At 42.9% G+C, this 25,778-nt stretch overlaps 2 protein-coding genes across 2 annotated transcripts in view; one reads left to right on the top strand and one right to left on the bottom strand.

The window, feature by feature from the left end:
• Positions 1–4,010: 4,010 nt before the first annotated feature.
• LOC117759948 (putative claudin-24) lies at positions 4,011–5,429 on the bottom strand. The gene has a single exon (XM_034582497.1). The coding sequence runs from the start codon at positions 5,226–5,228 to the stop codon at positions 4,569–4,571; it is 660 nt and encodes a 219-aa protein (XP_034438388.1). The 5' UTR covers positions 5,229–5,429; the 3' UTR covers positions 4,011–4,568.
• A 3,279-nt stretch (positions 5,430–8,708) lies between these two features.
• wwc3 (WWC family member 3) overlaps positions 8,709–25,778 on the top strand; it is a 30,795-nt gene continuing 13,725 nt past the window's right edge. The window contains exons 1-5 of the mRNA XM_034582815.1: positions 8,709–9,220; positions 21,625–21,734; positions 21,951–22,151; positions 23,502–23,578; positions 25,143–25,222. Of these exons, the coding sequence (XP_034438706.1) occupies positions 9,075–9,220; positions 21,625–21,734; positions 21,951–22,151; positions 23,502–23,578; positions 25,143–25,222 (614 nt within the window). The 5' untranslated portion in view covers positions 8,709–9,074. The remainder of the gene's footprint in view (positions 9,221–21,624; positions 21,735–21,950; positions 22,152–23,501; positions 23,579–25,142; positions 25,223–25,778) is intronic.

Here is a 25,778-nt window from a genome sequence, read left to right on the forward strand (position 1 = left end):
AAACAGACACAGTACATCTTGGGTAATAACAGTAGCCACAGTCATAGTCAAATTAAATACAAAGCAGTTTTTCTCTAAGTATAAAGGTATCTATACATAGAAAAATTAAAAGGATAATACACAGCAAGGTGCTTAACACCGGACATAACATAACACACTAGTCCTCGCCCTGAACACATTTCAGAACAGGGTCCCATATCTTATCAAACACCCCTCCTCTATTTTCATTATAAAATCTCAGTCTCTCCAGGTGTAATTTGTTTGACATCTCTATCAATCATAAATCGCATGTGGGTACAGACTCCATTTTCCACACTCGCAGGATACATTTTTTTGCAATCCCCATTCCAAACAAAACAGCCTTTTTTCCAAACTTATTGGCAAGCGGTAGGGAGCTTGTTCCTCCAAGAATGGCTATGAGCGGATCAGGTTCCCAAAAGCCTCTGAGAAACAGTGAAAAATGCTTTCCCAGTATGTGTAAAATTTACTGCATGACCAGAAAGAATGCGTTAAATGACATCTATTACAAACAGGTGAAACATCAGTAAAAAAGCTGTGTAATTTTCCCCTGGAATAATAGAGTCTCTTTACTCTTTATTAAGGGACCATAATCTAAAAAATATTAATTGAATTATACTACTACTATTAAAGAATAACTGATAATGTGACATTCAAATGCTGGCATTGCCTCCATTCTAATGAATCCACTTATAATAATAATAATAAACTTTATTTATACAGCACGTTTCAAAACACAGTTACAAAATGCTTCACAATAAGCAAGACAACAAATAAAATAAAATAAATATAACTCCATCAAGGCCCCTTATGAAACCACATTAAAACTCATATTTGAATCTGCACCCAATTTCCCACACTCATAAATATCAGTCCCCCAAACCAGTCACATGTTTTTCATCAAGATCCACTGATTATTTCCTGAGAAATCAAAGAAAATGTTGAAAAATGCCACAATGTTGAAGAAAGTGAAAAACAATCTTCCAAGTCCAACCCTTTCCCGGAATTGAATGGAAATCGGTTGAGTAGTTTTGACGTAATCCTGCTGGGAAACAAACAAACCCCCCTTGACAGAGGTAATTAACAATGCAGATAAAATCAAGAAGGGCTTTCTGGTAGAAGTACGTTTATTGAAAGAGTTTACCAAGGAATAGATAAACATGGAGCTCTGTAGCTGTGAAGAACACAAGACTTGTAACTGATTGGCCTCTTGGATGCAGCAAGAACAAACTGTGACATAACCAGGTCATTTAAATGAATCTACACAGTCTTACAGATATGGAGCAACATTAGCATTCGGGTTTCTGTACACCTGATGGGGGAAGATATTTATCTTAGTTAAGCTCTACAGCTTCTAAATGCTTCAGTGAGACAGGGTTATTGGGGAGGTTGAGGTTTTCTTTGCTGAAAGAAGTTGCTTGCTACAGGCAAATACGACTATGAGAGCCATGAGAATGAACCTGAAAAATTAAGCTGTGGCCTCGAAAAAACAATACGATGATCTGAAAGAGGCTAAAATGTTGTGTGGAGTTGAAGAGAACTACAGTCTGTTCATGGGTCTGTCACAAGTGGCACCTTTCACAAACATGTTGTCAAACATCCATCATTAATACAGAAATAATGCGTATAGCAGCTTTGATTAGTAGTGTAATATAAAACATCGTGTGTGACATGATATGAGTCCCTGCTGCCATGTTCTTAGTGAAATCTATTTTAAGTCAGTGTAACAACTTAACAGCTAAACTGGACGGAGAGTCCAGGGACAGATTCCTATCTGCAGATGTCATAATAAACTTTATCTCTTCAGCATTATCTGAATGTTCTGTGGAGTGAGTAACCTGCAGGTTCCTGTAATGACTGATCAGCTTTATTACCGCACGGGCCGGGGGCGGCTACATGACCTGCTGAGGTGTGGGCTTCTGACTATGACCATGTGACCATGTGAGGAGGGATCGCAGCAGGTCAGCTTGACTGGGGGGCCTGCTCATGTGACCTGGGTAGGAGGCTGACGCGAGCAGGCATGTGAGTACGGAGAGGGGGCCGCCTCACAGTCGTGATTGTTGCCAGGCAAAGCACACACGCATACACACACACACACACATGAACACATACTGTGGCCCAGTGGCCCGCTGCACCTCTCTGGAGGCGGCTTGTTGCCAAGGAACAAAAGACCCTCTTCAGCCGAGCACAGCTCTCCGTCAAAAACACAAGTTCCACAAGTGGGTGAATGGTAGACCTGGTCTGACCACATCAAGACGGTGGTGAGCCGTGTTATCACAGTGCCAGTAAATTGTAACAGGACATCCACTGACTTGAATCTAATTGAGTATAACTCAATATTATTCAGAAACATTCCTCCAGATAAGAGTTTTGGGTAAAAGTATTTCAATAATTCTCTGTCCATCCCTCCGCCTCTGTCTTCACCACCCCAGAGATAAGATAGGAGATAATATTATGTCAGGCAGATAATACCCAGAGCTGGCAATGCTTTATCTAATCTGTTTTGCCAAGTCATCTACTCTGTCGGCTAGAATGGAGGAAGACTGAGACAGAAGGGAATGTGATCACTTCTAGAAAAAACATTTAAAGGTGTCAGATCAAAGTATTCAGTGTTTTACCCTTGAATTGTAAATTGACTGTATTTATATAATCCTTTTCAAGTCTTATCACTCACAATTGTTCACACACACAGCATTCATACACCGTCGGTACAGCCGTCAGGGGCGATTTGAGGTTCAGTATCTTGCCTAAGGATACTTGGAATGCAGGGGGAGCCAGTGATCAAACCACCAACCCTCTGGTTAATGGACAACCCGATATTTTAGTCCAGCTGATCACATTTTATTAATCGTTCATTGGATCCAAGAGAGATGATTGGTGGTAAAGCTCCAGGCAGATGAGCGATAAGTCATCACGTGTTCCTTTGATCCTCCTCAGAGTTTGAATCATCCCCAGAGATCAAGATAAGATCAAATGTATTATACAGTCAGCGTCATGTCCATGTGGAGCCATGGTGGCAAAATAACCACAGTCACTCAGGTAGGATTTTATTCGGGTTTACATTTCAACACCCCATCAGAAACAAACATTGGATTTCTTTAGGGCACAGGAATGTTATCATATCTTTAATGAGCGTGTTGAGCCATGGACGACTGATCTCACATAACTGTGATTTCCAACCTCTTGAATGTGATATCTTATCAGGGTTTGAACTGACAATATGTCCTGTCCCTGTGAGCAGTTGACTTATCGGCCCCCTGAGAGCAGCCCTGTTTGTTTGCAGTCGGATGCATTTAGACATAATTCCTCATGCCACTGGAGTCTCACAGTAATCATGAAGTTGTTTTCACTGCCTCCCCTGCTGACTGCTGCCCTCACACTGGGAGACACGGGGCCCTCGCTGCAGCCCATGTGGCGTCAGAGGCTCCGCGAGGCCTGACAGATGCACTGATAAGTGAAGTCGGTCATGTCTCTGGCCCCGACATGCTAACATCATTATCTCTCATTAACGTCCTTCTATAAGAGCCACAACACCACAACGAGGACCATTAGGTTTACAAATCCTCCCCATATATGTCACTGGGCCTGTGTGTGTGAAAATGATACAGACAGTGCTGCAGTGCAGGGAGCAGGGGCGCCCTCTGACCTTGGCAATTCTGTGTAATTATGTCAAAGCGGGAGGCGCAAGGGCAACCTGTTCTGCATTCTTCACAGTACACACTGCCCATTAAAGCATTCATTAAACACAGCTTAGCTCAGCGAGTGACCAGGAAATCTGATGGAATTAGTCTCAAGCTGCGTTTCCACCGCCGCAGACACACCTGATGAACCAAGACGGCTGTTTCAAGTCGCCACCGCCCCCCCCGCTCGGCTTGTCGTCTGGTTGTTAAGACAGCAACTGGGAAACGCTGCTTCCACACCGAAAATAGGTTTACGTGACTAAAAGAGCAGCCATGTTTTCCCCTCTGACATAACTGAGGACAAACTTAAGTAACTTTTTCATGTCACCGATTTTAGAGTTGATCATTTTCAGGACTAACAAACAGAGGATACAATACTTGAGCAAAAAAAATTACATTTTTAATGGAAACAAGAAACAACGTCTTTACATGAATCATCACATGAAAAATGTGTGCTGCCTCTATGTTTTAGTATGAAGAATAACTTACAATCACAGCATTTTAAAAGCTAAACTTTCTTGTGAATCAGGCTACGTTTGTCTTTGCTGGTGTTGATAGGAGAAAGTTTCTGAAGCAGTCACAGAGTAGGGAATATAAAGCATCTTATAAAACATATCTTTAAAAAAATATTCATTTTTACTGGTCACAGCAGGTTGTCTTAGAATCTAATGTTTGATTGTGCAGGTGAGTCATTGGAAGTAGCTGAAACGAGGCCGAGTTTTACAAAACCTTTGAAGCAACTCCTACGCGGTGATGTAAAACCAGATGTGAACATCATTGTTTTCAAGCTGTTTGAATGAAGTGCAGTTCTGCGGGTGATTGTGTTGTGCTGTCAGTCTCTAAGCAGGTCAATCTATCATGGACGATCCCTCAAACGTACTCTGTGCGCTTCCTGAAGTTAATGTCCGTACTCATCACCTGGTACCGTCGCTGCTGCGCCGGCTGAGGCTCCACCTGTGAGCACCAGCATGAGGTGACCAGGAGCAGCCCGGCCACTATGAGGAGAAATCCTCCCACCCAGCCACAGAACAGGGCATCTCCAAACTCCCATCTTGGCACCACATCAGGTACTTTATCGTCAAAGAAATGTATGACGGCTAAATGGGCCATGTAGGAGACAGGGATCAGACACAGCACTCCAGAGACCATCCCCAGCAGCCCTCCCACAGTGGTCAGAGTCCTCTTGGTTCGACAGCCTCTGCCTTCTTTACAGATGTTGACCAGGTACAGTCCAGGTATAGCTACCAGGATTCCCAGCATGCCCACAACGAGGGATGCACACATGAGGATGCGGGCCAGCTTGATGTCACTGGAGAGGCCCAGCAGGCTGTCATAAGCTCGGCACTCCATGCCCCCGACGTCCTGGACCACGCAGGTCTCCCACAGGCCCAGCTCGTAGCTCTCCACAGGCAGCAGGGCGGTGGACATGGTCAGCCACTGTGGTAAGATAGTGGTGGCCAAAGCGCACAGCCACGCTCCAACATAGACCAGCATCCCCAGCAGCTCCAAAGCGCAGGCGCACGTGTCCATCCCTCGCTCTCTGTCCTCCACGCTTGACGGAGCCGCAAGAGTCCTTCTTCTCTGGAGAGGCCTGTTGATGTCCAGCCGGGACAGACGCTGCTCACGGTACCTGATAATTGGAGTTGACTGCTCGGTCTCTGAACTCGGAGCTGTTTCACAAACAGTTCCCACTCAGAGGAGCACACGTCCTGCGTTGCGGGGAGGAGAGGGGGGCCTGCTCGGGCCCTCCCCTTTGTGGTCCTTCTGCTCCTCTGCTGTGCCAATGGGCAGCAGAGGCAGAGATGACTGGGCTGCCTCAAGATCATTGTCAAATGCTTTTTTCTGTGATAGCAGGCCCCAAGGGATGTCATTACGTGTAGACAGGATATTTATGTTTTATGAAAAAAGTCAGTTTTTGCATCCTGTATGTCCTCAGAGACTCAGAAGATTCAGTGCAAAAATAAACTAGAATGGCAGAGTGTTTACCTCCGCCAAGGCCCAACAGTACCCACGAGATCCTGAATTTGTTTGGGATCTGTATCAAACTGCACACACTCTTATACCAGTCCCCTAAACATGACTGAATTTGAAAAACATTTTTTTTTCTTACTAAGATCCTTGAATTATTCTCAGAGAAATCAAGGATAATGTTGAAAAACCCACAATGCTAAGGAAAGTTAACAACATTCCTGGATCCACACTCTGATCCAGATCTGCACCAAAATGTAAAGGGCTCATGATTGACCCATACCACATCCTTTCACCAATTCTTGATAATTAATTCAGTAGTTTTCGTGTAATCCTGCTAACTAACTAACTAACAAACAAACACACATGTAAACTTTATTGACCGGTTAAAAAACAAATATACATGTGTAGTACAGCGCGATGAGGGCAGGTTTTTATTTATGTACGAATGCCAGACCAAGATAAGCTTCTCATGAACTGAGCTGCCTCCAGACATTTAATAAAAGCTCCTGATTTTAATCTGTGTGTTGTGATGAGGACTTTGTCTTACACGTGTGCATGAAAACACTAATGTTAGTGCACTCTTCAATGTGGAAATGCTCCAGGCTCTTAATTGATTTATTGTCCATGAAATAAAGTGATGCAAAGCAAATAAAAGCAGCTCCATGAATATTGAGATTTCTTCATATATGTTCATAAGATAATAATGTGACTTTTTTCATGTTCATCAGTTTGGTGTAGCTGTGCCACAGTCAGGCCTCCTGCTGCATGTGACTGAAAGAGAAACGACAGTGCAGCTTATTGTGGCTCTCGTATGAACACAGCACAGCCTGTGGGAAATGGACGTAGGAGGCTATAGATCAAAGCTGTGATGAGAGAAACTGGTTCCCAGCCACACAGACACACGCGCACACACACACACACACACACACACACACACACATACACACACACACACACACACACACACACACACACACACACACACACACACACACACACACACACACAAACAAAAATGCACAGATAAAATCCCCAGCCTGCTAAACTCCTCCTCCTCTGGAGCAGAAAACGCTCAGCTGACTGGAGAGACGTCCGGACAAAGACTCTACGTTTGTTCGGCTGCACACATGCACACCCGCAGTCTGGTGTTCTGGTGTGAGTCTGCAACAGCAGTGCATGTGTCTGATGCACTGGGGGCCGAATAATGCCAAACTCCACCAGTAAGAAAAAAACTGCCTTCAACTTCAGAAGAGCATCTCCACAGTGACCCAGACATGAAGAATGTACTTTTCAAAATCACAAATTCGACCTCAGTGGATTTTCAAGTCACAATGAATTGTAAGTGCACCAGAGGCTTCAAGTGAGGAAATACAGTAAACCAGGTCAGTGTTGTTGCAGTCCCTACAGGTCACAGATAGAGGGAGACAAAGATCCTGGCTCACACATACACAGTGCATGTGTAACAATTATTAAAGTGTCTATTTCCTCCTCTGTTCCGGCAAGATGTCCAATACTTGAGTACATGCTTTAACTCAACCGAACAGCTAATGATACACATGTTTAAAAAACAAAACAAGGGGCTTTAAAACTTTCTCAGCATGTCCAACTTCAGCTTTGTTACCAGTAGGGCTGGGCACTTAAAATTAAAATGTATCGTAACCGACATTTATAACCTCTCACCGATGTTATTGAAGTTTTCTGGAAGCTGGTGAAAGGAGAACTCAGGCAGCAGCTGATGTCTTATGCAGAAGATTTTAATGTAGACTTGATGCATCAAGGAGACCAGAAGGTGGAACAATAAACAAACGCTAACAGAGTAACATGAGCAATTGTCACCCCCAAGTCTGAAGATGTCTCCCACAGCATCCCAGTATATCTCCCTCCACTTGAGTCACCCATTCCAACAGCACATCCATGAAAGGCTAGAATTGCTGTCACTCTGTATGTTACATGTAGGTGTTCACATCCTATTGGACAGTTAAGCCTAAAGTATGCATTCCTAAATCACATTGTGTCCTTACGTCTTTCCACTGGTGAAATACGCAAAAAAGTTGAAGTTGGTGCCTCTCTGTCTGGCACATCTGAGTTAGATATGAAAGTCCCTCAACGTAGACACTACAATGTCTAGTTGGCCCTTTATCTATAACCTGACCTTTGGTTATGCTTAGAGAGAGAAGGGAGTGTGTGTGGATTAAGACAGGCACTATTCTCCTGTACAGATATAATGTAATATACAATATACATTATATATAGTGGCATATACAGTAATGTGTGAGGATGGTCATAAATTCCTTTACTTAATCTTGCTGATGTCGGTTAATTCGGTTAATACTTTCCCCAATGCATGAGCTGTCTGGTTTCCGCTACATTCATTTTGCAGCGGCAGCCCAGGTACCTTGTACCGTGCTGTATTACCCTGGCATGTCCTCCCCCCTCTCTCTTTACTGTACACCAGACCCTCTTATTTCGGTTCTGCCTTCGCGACTCACGAAGGAGGCGGTCTTTGTGGGCCGCGTAGACCACCTCCTCCGAAAGACGCAGCCACGGCATTCAGTTCACCTTAATGAAGCAGGAATTGTGCAAGAATGTTAGACATATCATTGGCCCCTCTGTGTAAACTGTGGCCCCTTTACAGCCCCCTGATTTAGAAAAATCTTAGGACCGCCACTGCCACACAGTGAACACTTTGAAAACAACCTGGCTGCGGTGCAAACGCAGTTGAGTCTGTGCTGGACACCAGGTGGCGCTGCTGTGCCGCTGATATAACCCTGCAGTCATGATTAAACCACTGTATCAGCTTTAATGGTCTAAATTAAAGTTTGACATGTTTAAACTGCTGAACCTGTTTCAGTCTCAAGCACCACTCATCTTATATATACTGTGTGGTTGGTTAAATCAAGTGGATCCACAGGTTGAGGTTCAATAAGTGAACCACAGCATTAAACCTGCAGCGTGTGACATGTGTCAGATTTAAACACGGCAGTGACTGTGTATTAAACATGGTATTAAAGTGTAATGAAGCCGTGGAGCTGTGACTCGTCGCCATTGGACGGAGCTGCTGTGTCGTACGTCCGACCACTTATGCAAATCCGCTCTTCCCGAATATGGACACGGAGGAATGAAGTATGGAGGAGGAGGCGAACATGGAGGACCGAGGACCGTGAGAGCGCCGCGGTGCCGTGAGACTGGTTTTTCGGGGGGTTTGTCGGGAGAAAAGTGGATGTACCTCCGGCGGAACTTTTCAGCGCACGAGCTCGGCAGAAAGTTCTGTTTTTGTTGAGCGGACAAGTGCGTCGAGGCGGAGTCGGTTGTAATGCGGTGAAGAGAGGAGCGACTCTTTCTCTTTTCCTCGGGGGGACTACACAGCAGGGCAGGGGGCTCGTGCCCTCTCACCATCCCGACGCTATGCCGTGGGTCAGCGGCGGTAAGCGGAGAGAGAGCTCGGAGCTGCCGCTGCCCGCGGGCTGGGAGGAAGCCCGGGATTACGATGGCAGAGTGTTTTTCATCGACCACAACACCCGGCAAACTTCGTGGATTGACCCCAGAGATAGGTACGTGAGGCCCGGGAGTAGTGGGATCACACACACACACACACATACATACACACCGAGTAAGGTTAATACAACAAGACCCCCCCCCTCCCTCACTAAAACACCGCAAGGCTGGAGGAGGAGATGTCAGGGCGGCTGCAGGGAGGGAGGGGGCCGGCTACAAGTGAAGGAACCAGTTTAGTTGAGTTTAGTTTCCAGGGCTGTTGTGGATCATGGAGCCACCACCGATGAATCAGCTGAGATCTGGCAGCAGATGATCGAGGCCTCCCCACCTCCTCAACAAGTTCCCATGCAAACACGGGACGTGACGCCCACGGTCACCCACCGTGCAGCTGCCCCAGCCACCACTGTCCCAACATGTCTCCCCTTTAACCCTGAAATATCACAGTTTTCCTCCCGTGTAGCAATGACACGGGGTTAGACAGCAGCCCTCGGTCTTTCCGGTTTGTTGTGTGTCAGAGGATGGGTCTGATCAGCTCACTGTACTAACACCGCTCACCTGGGTTTCCTCATGCCTCTCTCCTCCATGAGAGAGGAAACCTAAATGTCTGCAGACCTCAGTGATCCACACTCATCACGGAGCTCTGCAGATTTATGACTTCCAGTGACCTGAAACATTCCTGGTTCACACACACCTAACACAGAGACCTATTGTTACCCAGCTCCCCTTTCCTTCACACACACACACACACACACACACACACACACACACACACACACACACACCCTGGAGCCCTAACACATCTCTGAAGTCTCTGCTCCATTCTGCCACAAAAATCCTCTCAAAATGACCCTCGGTGTGTGTGACTCTCTTGCTGCATTTGAGAATGGAGAGTGTAGCACAGGCGATAAACTCCAACTCCCAGAAATCTTTGTGGAAAAATGCGAGGAATGCTCGCTGGGCCACTGGGAAAAGCTGCAAGGATGTGCTTTTTGTGGGGGACTGGGATATCAGCAGCCCAGAAACAGGCTCAATCAGGCATTCGGAGCCGACTCTGTGAGATTACTGGGAATTATTTGAACTCGGCTGCATTAAGAGGGGAAAAGGCAGAAATCCACAAAAACAACACTCCCAAGTATGGAGCGGGGACACCAGTGCAGTGAGAGTTTCCATCTCCCCGAGTAAACCAGTCTGCTTGTTGCTGCACACAGCACATTTTAAAGCAGCTTTCTTGCAGTCGGCTCCAACAGTAGGAATGTAGTAGCTGCATGTAATCTAGATAAGAGAAACCTGATTTCCTTCAAGGCCCCCTCCTCCCAGCAAGTTGATTAACCATTGTTGGGTGAAGCTGATAGCAGTCGTCAGCGTTTGAAGGGGGAACTGTGGGGTTTTATGTTTGCATGACAAAAGAACATTCTCAGCATTTATTCTGGTGCTGCTCACCGCTCAGTGATTTATAGGTAAATCTCGGTCAGAGGAATGTCTGTCACCACCTGATACTGACTTTCCTATAGATCACGTTACTGCACGGCAGTAAAAGATGGCTTTCTGCTAACATCCAACGGATACAAAAAGGTGTCAGTTATTCAGTCCGCCTTTCTTGCGCAAATGTACAGTAGTTCCTTCCATCCACTGCATTTAAATGGACTGTTCGGACGACTCTTGAGCACGATGGGGATGGCAGGAGATGCATTAATGGTCTTAACGGTCTCATACTTGTCCTCGTCAAGGCACATTGTGATAGCTGCTCTGTTTAAGTACAACACAAATCAAAGGCTTACAGGTGAAGGATTGTTGTCTGGTATCGACCATATGTTATAATAGGCCTGAATTATCATGAATAACTGGCTTCAACCTGGCATGACGTACTGCTCCACAGAGACTTGAGAGAAGACACAAAGTCATTGGGATTAGATTCCTCAGATGTGTTTGCATGGCATCAGAAAAATGAACCAAATGTAGACAGGCACTGTGGCCAGTGATATTTAAATACCAGTGAGGACTGAGGTGATCTTCTTACAATACCACCATATTCTGTCCTGCCACAGTTTTGTCATGAATCAAAAAAAGCCTGTTACACTTCTCATAACAACATGTGATCTCTAATTTGGTGTTTTGCTCTGTTCCTGCATTGTATGTCTGTGCTCGCTCATGTACTCGTGCCATCATCCATAAAGCTGTTACTGTCCATGCAGACAGTCGGACCTCATAGTTACAGCTGCAGTTGTGTGTTACCCATAAGTAGCATGCAATGCAGTTCTCTCTCTCACGCTCTGGTTCGTGTACCTGTCACTCACTGTTATTATTACCATCAGCCTCCAAAAATCCACATAGGTCGAGCTCTAGAAAATATTTTTAAAATGCTGATTGGCATTCCCCGAAACCCAAGATCACATTTTCAAATATCTTGTAATGTCAGACCAACACTTTACTGTCATACCACAAATATTCACATTTTGTGGTATTATTGCAAAAAAAAATGGGCATCAACAATTACAAATATTAATTTCAAGCAGTTAAAGCCTGTGGATCAGTTGGAAAATGTTGCCCTGTCAGTGTTTGTTGGACCATGGTATTTTGTGTTGGAGACTATGACATAACCAGTGTAAAACTAGCCTTATTTGGCAGGGATCAAACTGTCATATTTTGGCCATAATGTGGTCTGTGTATGAAGAGGAACAGCTGCCTCAGGAGCTCCCCTTCAACTCCTGATTTGAAAAACCTCAGGTACTACCATCCTGTGACCTGACGTGTCCGCACACCCTACAGCGAGGTCTGTCTCCGCTGAGCCCCAGAGAGTCAACTTGGCGACGAATTATTGCCTGATCTCTAAAACACAAGAGCCATTGAGCTGCAACATAATTGTCAGTGATGAACATGAAATGGTGTAACGGCGCTCCATATCGGCCAGAGTTCAAGTTTGCTGCTGCTGGTTCATCGGCGTCTGCAGGCAGGAGAGGGGCTGGATGGAGCTGTTTTGGTTAGATGACAGCGTGTAGTGAGAAATTAGATGGGTGTGTGAAATGCTGTGGAGCATCTATCGGTCAACACATGGCTGGCACCAATGCAGAAGAGCAGAATCTTGTGTTTATCTTTAATCCGACGTGACATAACTTTAAAGAAGAAATGTAGGGTAGAATAAAGCTCTTAAAACATTTCTTTTTGTAAACCGTCTCCATCCACCCGTCCTCGTTTTCGTTCACCCTCGCTGATGAACATGTCTTCGAGGACGGTGGATACCCTGACCAGCTCGGGGCGGCCCTGCCAGCTCCTGCAGATAAGCCGAGCTGCTCTGTGGGGCTTTTTTGTTACAGTGGAATGAGCGTTATGTTAGGCATGCCTACGCTAATGCCCCAGGGGCTCTGCTCGCTCGCGGCCCCAGACAAAGCAGCAGAAGGGAGGCAGTTCCCACGTGTCTGCCTCCTCCTCTCCATCCTGGGCCCTGTAGGCCTCCTTTATTAGCTCTGTTATGCAACAGTCATGGCCGGCCTGCCGCTCAGCAAAGGGAGGCCTTTATACTTGGTCACAAAGCACACCAAATTCAATTATTCTGGAAAGGGTGAGCTGTGTTTCCAGCACCGAAAGGTTATTCACATGCGCTGAACCCCGCTGTTATTTTGCTTCCCCCAGTGTTTTCATTATGATGGCTCTTTTTTGTCTTTTGGTGGGGGGAGGTTGCGAACATGCCATTGCTTGATCCGGTGTCATTTTGCCGTATGTGTTTTCTGTGTTCTTTTTCACGAGCAGACAATGTGCTTGTCTTCAGCTTTCACCTAGCTCCCTTTAATGAAAGTCAAACCACTTTCCTGCAGCAGTTAGTGTTACAGGCGTGACTCCCTCTCGCGTCCAGTTCATCCAGCTGATAACCTGTGTTTCTGGATGATTCATACCAATTAAAACACTTTCTAAATGCTCTGAGGCTGCTTTGCATCAGTTCTGTGTGTTGACGGAGCTGATGCAGCTGTAGTCAGCAGTCAGACGATGTCATTTGCTTGTGTTTTATGTGTATATTGTGAAGAATGCTACCTAAACAGGACATGCCTAACTCAGCGGAGCAACCTCAAGCTTGAGGCCACCATTGTTTTGTTTTGAGTTTTTTCCAACTATTGTTGACAAGACGGGTGCTTCCGGTAAGCTGTGTACATTTCTGTACGTTCCTTCTTCTTGGTATAAATACACTCTAATTCAGCAGCTTTTCATCTTTTCTTGTAGTTTAGTTTGCTCATTTTTTAAAATGACTTCCCTTTCAACTTATTTAGCATTTATTTAACAATATACAGCATAAACACTCAAACGTATAAAAATTACAATAATTATGACTGATTTGTGGACAATTTAAGTGTTTATCAATGTATAGCATTTGTCAACAACTAGAATGGCACTCAGTAGTGTGCAGACCTCCACCAAGGCCCAACAGTCCCCTTGTGAAATCACATTTTGATCCAGATTTGTATTTGTATCTGCACCAAATTGTACCTAAATATCATAAATATCAGTCCCCTTAATAAGCCTGATATGTTTCATCAAGGTGCATGAACTATTCTCTGAGAAATCAATGTGAATATTGAAGAACACAAAAAGTGAGGAAAGTAATTCCTGGATGGGTGAATTCCTGATCCGGATCTGCACTAACACTGAATGAGTTCTTTCCTGACCCATACCACATCCTTTCACCATGTTTTGTGGTAATTCCTCCTGTAGTTGTTTGCGTAATTCTGCTAACTATCTAACAAACAAACAAACATCAATGAATACACTACCTCCTTGGCGGAGGTAATTAGTTTAATAGTTTATAAATCTTTCTGTTAAAATACCCTGCACGTGTTAATTCTCAGTCATTGACTGTTTATACACCAGCATTGAGTTATAGATACTTAAAGGTTCAGTGTGTAGAATTTTTTGACATCTAGTGGTGAAGTTGCATTTTGCAGCTGAATACCTCTCACCTCACGAAAGAGAACCTGTGGCAGCCTTCAGTTGTCATAAAAACTCAAAAGGTGTTTAGTTTGTCAAGTCTGGGCTACTGTAAAAAACATGGCAGCCTCCGGAGAGAGAAGCTACTCCCGATGTAAATATAAAGTTTTTACATGTAAAGGGCCCATTCTAGGGCAAAGAAAACAACAATTTGTACAATTTGATGTTAAACACTAGTAATGAACACATTATGGGCTAGGCTACTTCCTTTGGCTTGGCACTCGAACAGCAGTTTCCCCCTGTTTTCATTCATTATTCTTAACTAAGCTAAGCTTTACTGTACAGGCATGAGGGAGAAGGAGAAAGGAGAATTTTTAAATAGGCTAGTGTTAGAGCTTTGCATTAAGCAACGTTCTTATATTTTTTATTAAAAATGGTTATGGTCAAGATGCTACTCTGGCTTTCATGGTGAGTAGTATATGTGCCATAAGTGTTTCTCAAAATAGCTCTTTTACATTTGAAGAATACTCCGCCAACAAGGCTATGTTTTCATCTGCATTTGTCTGTTTGTTAGAAGGATTAAACTGACACTACCTGACAGATTACCATGAAACTTGGTGGGAGGATGTGGTATGGGTCAGGGAAAATTTGGTTTGGATCCGGGGGCAGATCCAGGATTTTCCAACATTTTCATTAATTTCTCAGACAATTATTAGTGAATCTTGATGAAAAACATCAGATATGTTTAGGGGGCTGTAATCTCTGAGTGTGTGTTCTTTGCTTTATTGAATTCAAAGGGACTGTTTAGCCTTGACGGAGGTATGCGCTCTTTTGAATGCCATTCTAGTTATTTTATTTTAGTAATAATTTGAAATTACTCATGCATGACCTTTCTTTCAGCCCATTTACCCCTGCTGCCATGACAGTTTTACTTTTGGACCCAGCTCTGCACTGCTCCTGATAAGACGGGCCCTTCCCATGTGTCGAGACGCTGTCTAAATGTGAACCGAGACAGGGATGGTGGTCTACTTATAGAGACCTATTTCTATAAGATTCAGCACATAATGGGAGAAGCGGGTGTCTGACCGTCTGTCAGTCCGTCAGCTGCTTCAGGCCTCGGTCTGAAACGCAGCACCAGGCCCTCAGAGAGGCTGGACATAAATGACATTCCTCCCAAAGTTGTTTTCACATTTCTTTTTTAACACAGAAAGGAATTTTTAGGCCAACAACAGTGGCCTGTTTTTCTCTCTCTCTGTGTGTGTGTGTGTGTGTGTGTGTGTGTGTGTGTGTGTGTGTGTGTGTGTGTGTGTGTGTGTGTGTGTGTGTGTGTGTGTGTGTGTTGTCCGCTCCTCAGAGGAGCTAACATTATGGGAAGGAAAACAGGTGACGTTTGTGGTGCATATTGGAGTTAAAATGGGAACATGCAGATTTTTCTGTTCTTGCCTCATGCCTGCCTACAACACTGTTGTCGGCGTCATCACATTTGTTGTTTTTTCGGTCTCATGTGCAATGCTTGTCATCCAGAGGTCAAGCCTCAATTCTTATTTGTAGACCTCAGCAGCTGGTTTACTGGAGCGATAAAAGACTCTCAGTGGCTGGATGAGTTAGTCGATTCCTTTTGAGGCGTGCAGCTCTTCGCAGTCTTCCGACGTGGTTGACTCTATCTGGTGGTTTATCACTCCAGTGTTTGGTTTATTTATACAGTGAACAATCACACTGTTAAACACCAGTGTCAAAAAAGTCATCCCATGTGAACTCCTTCGCTGGGAATCTTGCTTTGGCCTGTGGTGACTACTCGTCTAAATTAACACATTTGGTGGTGTAATGGACAACAATCTTAATTTGATTTGAACTGACTGAACTGTATGAAAGACAGCAGCAGCAGCAGGAGCGTCTTAGATTTGTGTTGGGAGCTTCAAAACATGTGGCTGTCACTTCTTAGTGAGCTCATTGTGGGCAAGCTGAAGCATAGTAACCCATATCCAGAGAATGAAAACTCAGCTTCTGTAATTGAATGTAACAATGAATATTATTTTGACAAAATATGTTTTTTGGCACATCTTAATTGTTGTGGTTGAGAAACAAAGGCCTGCTTGGGATGACCAGACCAGACAAGGTCCAAGACTCCAGTTTCACATGCCTTTCCAATGCAGCCGCCCGTCGCCAGGCGAAGGGGTGGGGGGGTCGGCTACAGATAGAAATATCCTCTGGGACAATTCAGGATGGCACAAATTATTCTAGAATTAGCGAATGTCTTTGACAACTAAATATATTTTTGCTGGGAAGTTGCGAGACACAAAAAGGCCCAGCAGCATTTCAGTCCTCCACAGCTGAACATACTTGTCATTCTGTTGGTCTATTTAAGATATCTGTCTCATTTTCTGTTTCCTTTCATACTGGAAGAGGATACTGGAGAGTCTGTGTAAAATTGTACATCAAAACTTCAGCTCTTATTATAAACCAAATTCATTTACTATTGGCAGAGAGGCTCAATCAATTAACAGATCATATTAATACCATGTATTTATCACAAATTTAAATATATTGTACTTTGCATTACAGCATATAAATGAAAGTATTCTGGCAGTGTCATTAATTCTGAAAGCATCTGGTCATAAACCAGATGACCAGATGGTTTATGACAAACAACTGGACTGTTGCTAAATCAATAATCAAGGGATGACCAAAGTTTTTACCACTCATTTCGAGGAATCACGAATGTCTGTCCAACAGTTCTTGAGATATTTCAGTCTGGACCAAAGTGGTGGACCAACCGAGCCACAGACTGACGTCTCATCCAGAGGACCATGCTGCCAGCAGAGCTGAAAACTCCGTAACAGTCACTGCCAGCACCTGCTGCAGACTTACAGTAATTCTGTAGGAGCTCCATCATAATCTTACAGCAATAGAGTTATCATAGAAATTAGTTTTATGCCTTACATAGCAGAGCTGAGATGTTGGTTTGGAGCGGCAAAGTTAAACATTTATTTAATGTAAACTAATGTGTTCTAAAAACGTGTTATTGGATGGATACATAGATTTGCTTACTCAAAGATTTCCGACCCAACTTTTTTGGCAGTATCAGAGGCATTTAGGATGCTAGTATCAGAACATCTCTAGCGGTGTAAGATGTGCATTAAACTCAGTTGGGGAAATAAATATTGTTGACAGACAGTTCAGGGCCACTGTGTCAGGTCTAACAGGAGTGTGACATGATTATCTTTCTCTCCGAGCCGCTCTCAGGGAAAACACTGGTTGATGGAAATGATCGTAAAAATTTGTTATGCTTTTCTGCAGAGGGCAGATTTCATACAGTTCAAAGGGTTCCATCAAAAACACTCGTAAACCAAGTGTGACTCCTTGTAGTTTTACGATAATTTGGCGGCGTCCTCCTCGCTCTCTAAATGTGTGTCAGATCCCTCCTCTCCTGCTCTGTGCTGCTGTGTATCCTCCTCTCCGCGAGTCTGCTGTGCTGTGCAGCGGTCAGAGTCTCCCAAGACATGACTCGGAACAACAGAGGCTGCTGTCACAAGACTGCATAACAAACCAAACATTCACATATTGGGATTCAGATCTGCAAGAGGACATGTTTTTCCCTGTGTCTCTCCCTCTCTGTCCCTGGAGAGGTCAAAGAGCAGTTCAGGACTAAACTCCCACTGACGTCACTTCCACAGTTTTCTTTGTGGTCTCCCCTCTGTGTTTTTAAAACCATGTTAGCTCAATCAAATATATGTCAGAACTCCTGTATACAGCTATAATTCTTCACCTTTAGTCATTATTTACATAAAAACCAACAACAAAGGTGTAGCTGCCTGCTCTAAGTGTTTTTTAAGTATTTACAAATGCATGTAGTGTCGGGACGTATGTTTACTTTAAACAAACACTTGAAGCCAGAGAAGGCGGGGAGTGTGCTGGTGTTTGCCTTGTCCTTGTGCTTGGCTGCACAGGGCTCATGTGAGAATGCTTTTTACTCACTGTCACCAAGCTGCTGACCGTCTGCGGACGTGTGCGCTCAATCTTTGCTTGTATAAACAAATCTTTTTTGGGGGGAATATGAGGGTCGTTGTTGGGGTCATTATCAGTGCTTTTCTAGAAAGAAGGGCTGTGTGACGTAGAGCTGTAGAGCTAGAGAGAAATGATGAGACAAAAAGTGGTTCCCCAAGATGACTGTAATGGATCCTAAAAGAAACCAAAAGACCATGTTATTAATCAGTTTGTTGCAAAAGCTAGAATGGCTGCCCTCGCGAAACTACATTTACATTCACTAGATCCAGATTTTTGGTATGATCTGCACCAAATTGCTCATATTCATCAAGATCCATGAGTTATTCCCTGTCAACTTGGTGAAAACTAAAAACACAGGAAATGGATCTGCTCCTTTATCTGGATCCACCCCAAAATTCAGTGGTTTCTTGCTCGGTCCAGGTCCCATCCTTTGTGGAAATCCATTCAGTAGTTTTTGCAAAATCCTGCTGACACACAAACAAACACACCAAAATAACCAACCAATGGACGGGGCTGAAAGCATAACCTCCTTGGCTGAGGTAACAATATTTTTGCAGTTCTGAAATCTCTTTTACTTACCATAACTATAAGGCAAATTAAGGTCGCTCACATAACACGACCCATTCATATAACCTCTATGAATGTGTCCTGTCATTGGGGAATATATCCTCTACAGTATTTGATCTAATTCAGTGAGAGAATGTATTAAAACTTATCTAATCATTAATTGATGTACCACAATATCTCAGTCTGTGGATTCTCTCACAATACCTCCATCCGTGTCAAACATATGTCAAAGGTTCTTACATGAAGATAGGCATTATATCCTGAAAAATAGAAAATGGTTTTGGGCGCCCTAATTTCTCACCTGGTTGAGTTTGTGCACCATGGACGGAGGCTTGAGTCCTCCCGCATGTTTTCCCTGCTCTCTCTCTCCCAAGGTTGGTAGTAATCTGTCCAGCAGTTTTTGTGTTCTCTTGCTAACAAACAAACAGACTTAAATGAAAACATAACCTCCTTGGTGGGGCTAACAAACAAACATCGGTGACAACATGATCTCCATGGTGGATGGAAATAGTCTTGAATTAAGGTCACGCCTTACATGCAACACTGCAGGTCAGTGTTGTAGCCTTTGGAACTTTCCAAAAATGTGTGAAATGCAAAGGGAGTTTATTGAATTTGAGGCATTGTTGAAGGCCTTTTTTTTTACGAGCCTATGTGATTCATCATCAGCCAAGACTCTGTTCAGTACATCCTAATGGCATGGAAAGTGCTTAGAAAGGCCTTTCTGAGTGTTTCGAGAGAGGAGGAACATGTTCTGTGTTTCTAGTGTTAGTGGCATTTGGCGTTGAGATGGAGGGAAGTTTGTCCTGAGCGTGTCCGGAGAGCAGAGCTGCTGCCGCTGCGTCTGTCTCCTGAGGAATGTGCTGCAGAATACCTCAGCTACTCTCTTGGGGCCATCCCCTCATTGTATGCAATAGCTCACCAGGATCAGGCCTCGTGCACTGTCTGCATTGTGAGCATACTGTTGAGGACAGGGTCACTGCCCCTGCACCTTCCACCCTTTTTTTCTGCGTTGATTGATGGTAATCAGACAGTGCGGCCAGTGGACCCACTGGTTCACAGCTCACTGATATGTGCAGATTAGTAGAGTTAGTTATGTGTCAGCCTGATGTCATAAGCGCTGCCCTGTCATAGTCAATGTTATAGCCTGACATAGTGTGTGCTGATGAGTCCTGCATCCACACAAGTGGTTTATTAATTATTACACGTTACAAGTTCACCCGGCAAATTCAAGCTTTGGCACAGCAAATAACATTTTCAAGAATTTCCCTGTGACCAAATTTAAATCTGAACAGACTTTATATATGAGTTTGATTTATGAGATCATCTGCCCTTCACAGGAGAGAGCAACAGTTACAACAGAACGGCTGCACTTGAGAAAAAACAGTTTAAATCATGGATGTATTGGATGAAAAATGTTTAAGTTTAATCTACAAATTTATATATTGAAAAATTTGATATTAATATAGTTTAACCTCACTTAACCACTGATCACACTATAGTCAAAACTTTATGGCAGTTGCTGTTAGTCTGCTAAGCTAACATTAGGCTAACTATCCAGCTTGTCGGTTTAGCTTTTTGCATTGTTGTTTTGATTTTTTTTAATTATTTATTTATTTGTATCTGTCATGTTGTGATCACACATATAATTATATTATTATTATTATTTATATCAATATAATTTTCATCAATATGCATTTTGCACAGTGAGTAGGTATAACACGTTATTGATCAACCTCAGTTTTTCAAAATGTTTTGCTGTTCATCAAGTGTTTGTCGTTCTCTGCTCATAAATAAGAGTTTAAAACCACAACTTTCCCTCAGGAGCAAAAATCAGTCTTTAAACTTAAAAGAAATAATATTAATGTGATATTTATCGTGATAATTATTGATATTGACTGAACATTTTATCTTAATGGAATTTTTGGCCATATTATCCAGATGGTCTAGGATCCTGCTTTGTGTGACAGTTGAAGTCAAAGTGTAGTAGAATAATTCAGGGTTTGTTTTCATTCATACTTTAAATGTCCCGTGCAAGTCCCTATGGGTATTAATAATATAAATTCTCAGTTTAGTAAGTGTGAACACTTAGTTTATCTTTAAAATCTATGGACAGGTTGGTGTCCTGACCACCTGATGTGGTTCTTCCTTGAGCAGCACTGAGATGAAAATCTTTTAACCTTGTGAATCTGACAGTCACTAAGCTCTGTCCCAGCATGTTACATTTTCTATTATATTATCTATTTTTTATCAATTTTTTTAGTTTGTATCTCTTTTTCTTTATCTGCTCATTGTTTTATTTGCTACTTTTTTGCTGCAGTAAGTTTATCTTCGTGCGACCAGTATATTTCTAATGATAACTGACAATTTATTGGGGTATTAAAAGCACAAGAAATTGTATGTCACACATGTTGGAATAGGAGATAAGCGTTTTAATCCATTTCAGAAATTGCATAAAGATAAGTTATTCGTCATTCAAGGTTTTAGGCCTCGTTCCTTGTTTGAGTTTGTGCTGTGAAACAAAAGCAGGTCCAGAAGAAATACTGTTTAGAACAAATGTTTGCTTTTTGCTTCTTTCTCCTTGATTAGCATAGAAAACATCTATTATAAACATGACAAATGAGGCACAGCAGAGCGCTAACAAGGAAAATGACATAATGTGGGAAACGGGAAACCACGGCTCTGTATAATAATAAGAATTTAGTAGATTCCAACTGTCTTCCTGTAAATCCACTGATGCTGTATAGTTTAATTATCAGTACTACATCATAGTTTTTATGGGTGCTATTATCTTTGATTAATATTGATGAAGATAATGATGATGGTTCCACTACGATGAAAAAGAAAGGGAGAGTTTTGAGTCCCAGTCAGGGAAAGCATTATGTTGCACATACTTTTTTATTTGTGAGGCTGATATTAAAGTGGAGATGTTCATTCCTTGGGGTTACTGTTGCACTCAATTGATTTTAAATCATTTCAGGATCACTAAACCACTGACGTTTGCAGACTGTGTTGGAGATGAACTGCCTCTCGGGTGGGAGGAAGTTTACGACCAGCAAGTGGGAGTTTACTACATCGACCACATCAACAGTGAGTTCAGTGTTTTAATACAGAAATATCATCACATTGGGCATAGAGTCTTTTAGTCTCAGATTCCTGTGTTTTTATTTTTTCTTATGTGGTGTACTGAGTCGTTTTATCTCAAAGAGGCCACAACAGCACTTTCAGGCATTTCAGATTTTTATTATCACAGGTCTTCACAGAAATATTTGCCTGTTAATCACCTTTGTCGTGTTCTGCTGTCAGAGACCACCCAGATAGAGAACCCGCGGACTCAATGGCGGCAGGAGCAGGAGCGCATGCTGAAGGAGTACCTTGTGGTGGCCCAGGAGGCCCTCAAAGCCAAGAAGGAGATGTACCTGGTCAAGCAGCAGCGTTTGGAGCTGGCTCAGCAGGAAATGTTGCTCTTCCACGAGCTCTCCGAGGACAACCGCTCCATCACCAGCAGTAAGGCTTTATTCACACTATGCTATGATTTCGTTTTAAAACTCTGCTGGGGTCCACACTATTCCAGAGTGTCAGAACTGCAAAAATGCTGCCGGCCCCGTTTTAGTTTGAAAACTATGGCACACTATTGTAGTCTGGACGAGCAGAAATGGAGATGTTTGGACATGTTGACATAGACTCGCACAGCCGCCTGCTGATTAGGTATTTTCAGTCACAATGTAGCGATTGCTGATTCGTCAGGCTCCTATCACATGACCCCTATCTGGAAGAAGACAACCAGCATTAGCCTCGGCTACCAGTATAGAGCACAAAATAGATAATCAATCACAATCCATCAGTCAATCGAACTTTATTTATACTGCACCTTTCAAACAAATCAATTGCAGTACAAAGTGCTTTACAAGCAAGTAAATGATAATAAACAATGAAATGTAAATTAAAAAAAAGATAGAATAAATAATAAGAAGAAAGAAATTATAAAATATATATAAAAAGATACCATAATAAATATAACCAGTGTAAATTCTAAAAAGCCATAAAAATGACAAAACACTCCAGGCTGAAAAGATGGGTTTTTAGTTTACGTTCTAAAATATCTACATTTCCACCCCCCCTTTAGATCCTCTGGAAGGCTGTTACAGACCCTGTTGTCTTTTCTAACAGCTGTTGTGTAGTGAAATTCTGAATTTTACAACGATACACCTGCTTTGTGTAGGAGACCAGATATTATTTGAGCAATCTGAGACAATTCCTCTGTCCAGTGGGATGCCTTCCTGTTTATACCGGCATGCTCATGCGCAGTGTAAGTGAGTGGTCACATGATATACCTTTTCAGATGTGTTAGTATCATTGAAACTGATATGAAGCCAAAACGCTTGGACAGCGATCGTTAAGGTTTGAAAACAGATGAAAACACAGTTGTATGGATGTAGCCTAAGACACTAATGTCACGCTCTGGCACACAACTCTTCAGTTTCATTATCAAAGAAAGAGAGATGATGGATGAGAGAAGTGTTAACTGGAAGACTCCTTTAAAAACAATATACATTTTTTTTTTACATCAGCTGACCTAAATTTCTGGCCTGGACATGGAACAGTATATTGTTGATGTCCCTTCACGAACTTGTGGGGGGTGTTCCTGCTTCACCCCACCCTCCCTTTAATCACCTCCACCCAGTTTACCCTCCTGACTCCAGCCAGCTGTCCTAGGGGTGTCTACAGCCAGTGAGGGCGTGAGGAGATGTCACTGAATCTCCCCTTCAGCTCTTACTATACCAGGTTCACTTTAAAATCCTCACTATTCACTACCTGCTAATCACCCTTTGTCCTTCTCTTCTTATGTGTTCACAGCGCTCTCCGGCTCGTCCTCGAACGCGAAATACGACCCTGACCAAATAAAAGTGGAAATAGCTTGTAGACGAGAGCGGGTAAGTCATTATCGGAGGAGAACAATGGGCTGCAGCGAGGGGCCCTTTTGGGCAGAAAGGGGGCCGGGGTGTGGCCCCTACAGGATACTGTGGCTCTGGCTTGGGGCCTCGAGAGGATGAGGATGAGATCACCATCAAAGGGTCAGGCAGAGGCTACTCACATGACCAAGTTGGACATTTCTCTGAGATCAGTCATATGGGTGAGGGTGTTTCCTGGATCAGCGACCTTTGTCCCTCAGGAGCTGTTCTGAAAAGATGAATCAGACTTGATCGTAATGTTACAATAGAAATCTGTTCAATGGAACAATTCAGAGCCAGTGTTTTATAACCTCTCTTAATCTTATGATGATTATTTATTCATAATTCACTTTCATTCAACAAATCCTAGAACTGTTGTACGTCATGTTTCCACGAAAAGATCCAAGCTTGTTTTTATATCTGTAAATAGAGTAACTTTCACAAAAAGTTGTGTAAGATTATTGACATTTTCAATTAGAACTAGGCGATGTGGATAAAATCAAAATGTCATATTAATTATTTATTATGTAATAATGCTGACACATCCAATATCCAAACTTTCGTCCAAACAAAATCATCTCAGCATCAGGACTGTAATAAGCACTTAATTCAACCTGAATGAAATGATCATTCACAGAAAAGTTGGCTTCTAGCACTTGTCAGGCAGAGAGCGCTCATGGTTTTCGGGGGCGTAGCTTTGACGAGAGGGTCAATGGGAGCGGGTTGGATGTATCTGTGGCATTTTTTTCAAAGTCTGACCTGCTCTTGCTAACTTTTCCAGTATTACCAACCCTAGCTTTAACATCAGCATGTTAGCTTTGACTTTGTATGTTCGCATGTTATCATTAGCACGTAGCTCAAAGGCCACAGACTCTTAATCTTGTTTATATTTGCCTGGCAGTTATATATGTATGACGCATTAACTCAAATACATGTCAAATTATGTAGAACATAATGAAATTGATGCAAAACTTTTTAGAAACTTAAAACAAAGAACATATAAACACATTTTGTTGGATTCTTCATTCATAAAACAATATTATAATAGTATTATTTTACTGAAAGAGACATTGAGGCGATTCAGTACTGCACTCCCACAAAATTGGTGGACTTGAAAGGGTCCACATTGAAGGGTTAAACCCTGGTGACATCCCTGATGAATGATTATCTTAAACTTTAAGGAAATGTTCAGAACCACAGACATGAGGAGTAGAATGAATTTGATGTGTGAAACTAGAAGATTGCCCCTGAAATGTCAACAATAGACAACACTGATTTATCCTCATCTCTTTTTTAAGATTATGTAATAAGATAACATTTCAGTGTTTTTCCAAACATAAACCCAAATTGGAAAATGATTCTCAGGGGAGAAAAGCCTCAATGTGTGAGATCCAGTGTATGTTGACGTGCATGTTCATCTCTGTATCAACATGGCCAGACATTCCAGTATGTTAATAGTCATGACTAAGCACTTTTGGCTGGTAGTGGTGGTGAGAGAAGCCCATTGTGCGCCATGCTAACGCAGTGCTGGGCCTTGTGTCCGCAGCTCTCCAGACTGAAGCAGGAGCTGGCCCAGGTGAAGCAGGAGCTGCAGTATAAGGAAATGGGAGTGGAGACCCTGCAGGAGTGAGTGTTCCTCTGCCGCTATGTGTCCCAGGCCCACCCTTCCTCTCATGGCTGTTGCCCCCCACCCAGTGGCCTGTTCCCTTTTTTTTTATTCCCTCTCGCCTTCAGTGTCGTCCTTTCTCTTCTAACTCCAACTTTCTGTTTTTCTTTTTCTTCTGTACGTGCCTTCATGAGCTCCTCCAAATTATTTCATGTTGTTTAACCATGTTATATATAGTCTTCACCCTTTTCAAATTATTTCGCATGGTTTACAATTATAATTTAGTATATATATTGAAACTGTTAGACATTATTTAGAAAATTGTAAAGATTTGGTTCAAAAAGCTGTTTGAAATTACAGGATATTAATGGAATAATCAGGAGATAACCTTCTCTTTGTTCGGATGCAGTTCACCATTTGCCTTTAGTTTGTGTTGGTATTTAAACACACACACACCCACACACACACACACACACACACACAGTGCCTTTCTGTGCTGGGAACATTTGAGAGAAGTTCCAATGTTAGAAATAGTTGCTCCACCTCTCAAAGTTAAAAGAGAGAGAGAGAGAGAGA

Source organism: Hippoglossus hippoglossus, chromosome 4 (assembly GCF_009819705.1).
Source record: "Hippoglossus hippoglossus isolate fHipHip1 chromosome 4, fHipHip1.pri, whole genome shotgun sequence".
NCBI classification, from domain to species: domain Eukaryota; kingdom Metazoa; phylum Chordata; class Actinopteri; order Pleuronectiformes; family Pleuronectidae; genus Hippoglossus; species Hippoglossus hippoglossus.

Bases quoted from the DNA above. Each gene is read 5' to 3' on its own strand.
- LOC117759948 (XM_034582497.1), bottom strand. From the start codon at position 5,228: ATGGACACGTGCGCCTGCGCTTTGGAGCTGCTGGGGATGCTGGTCTAT.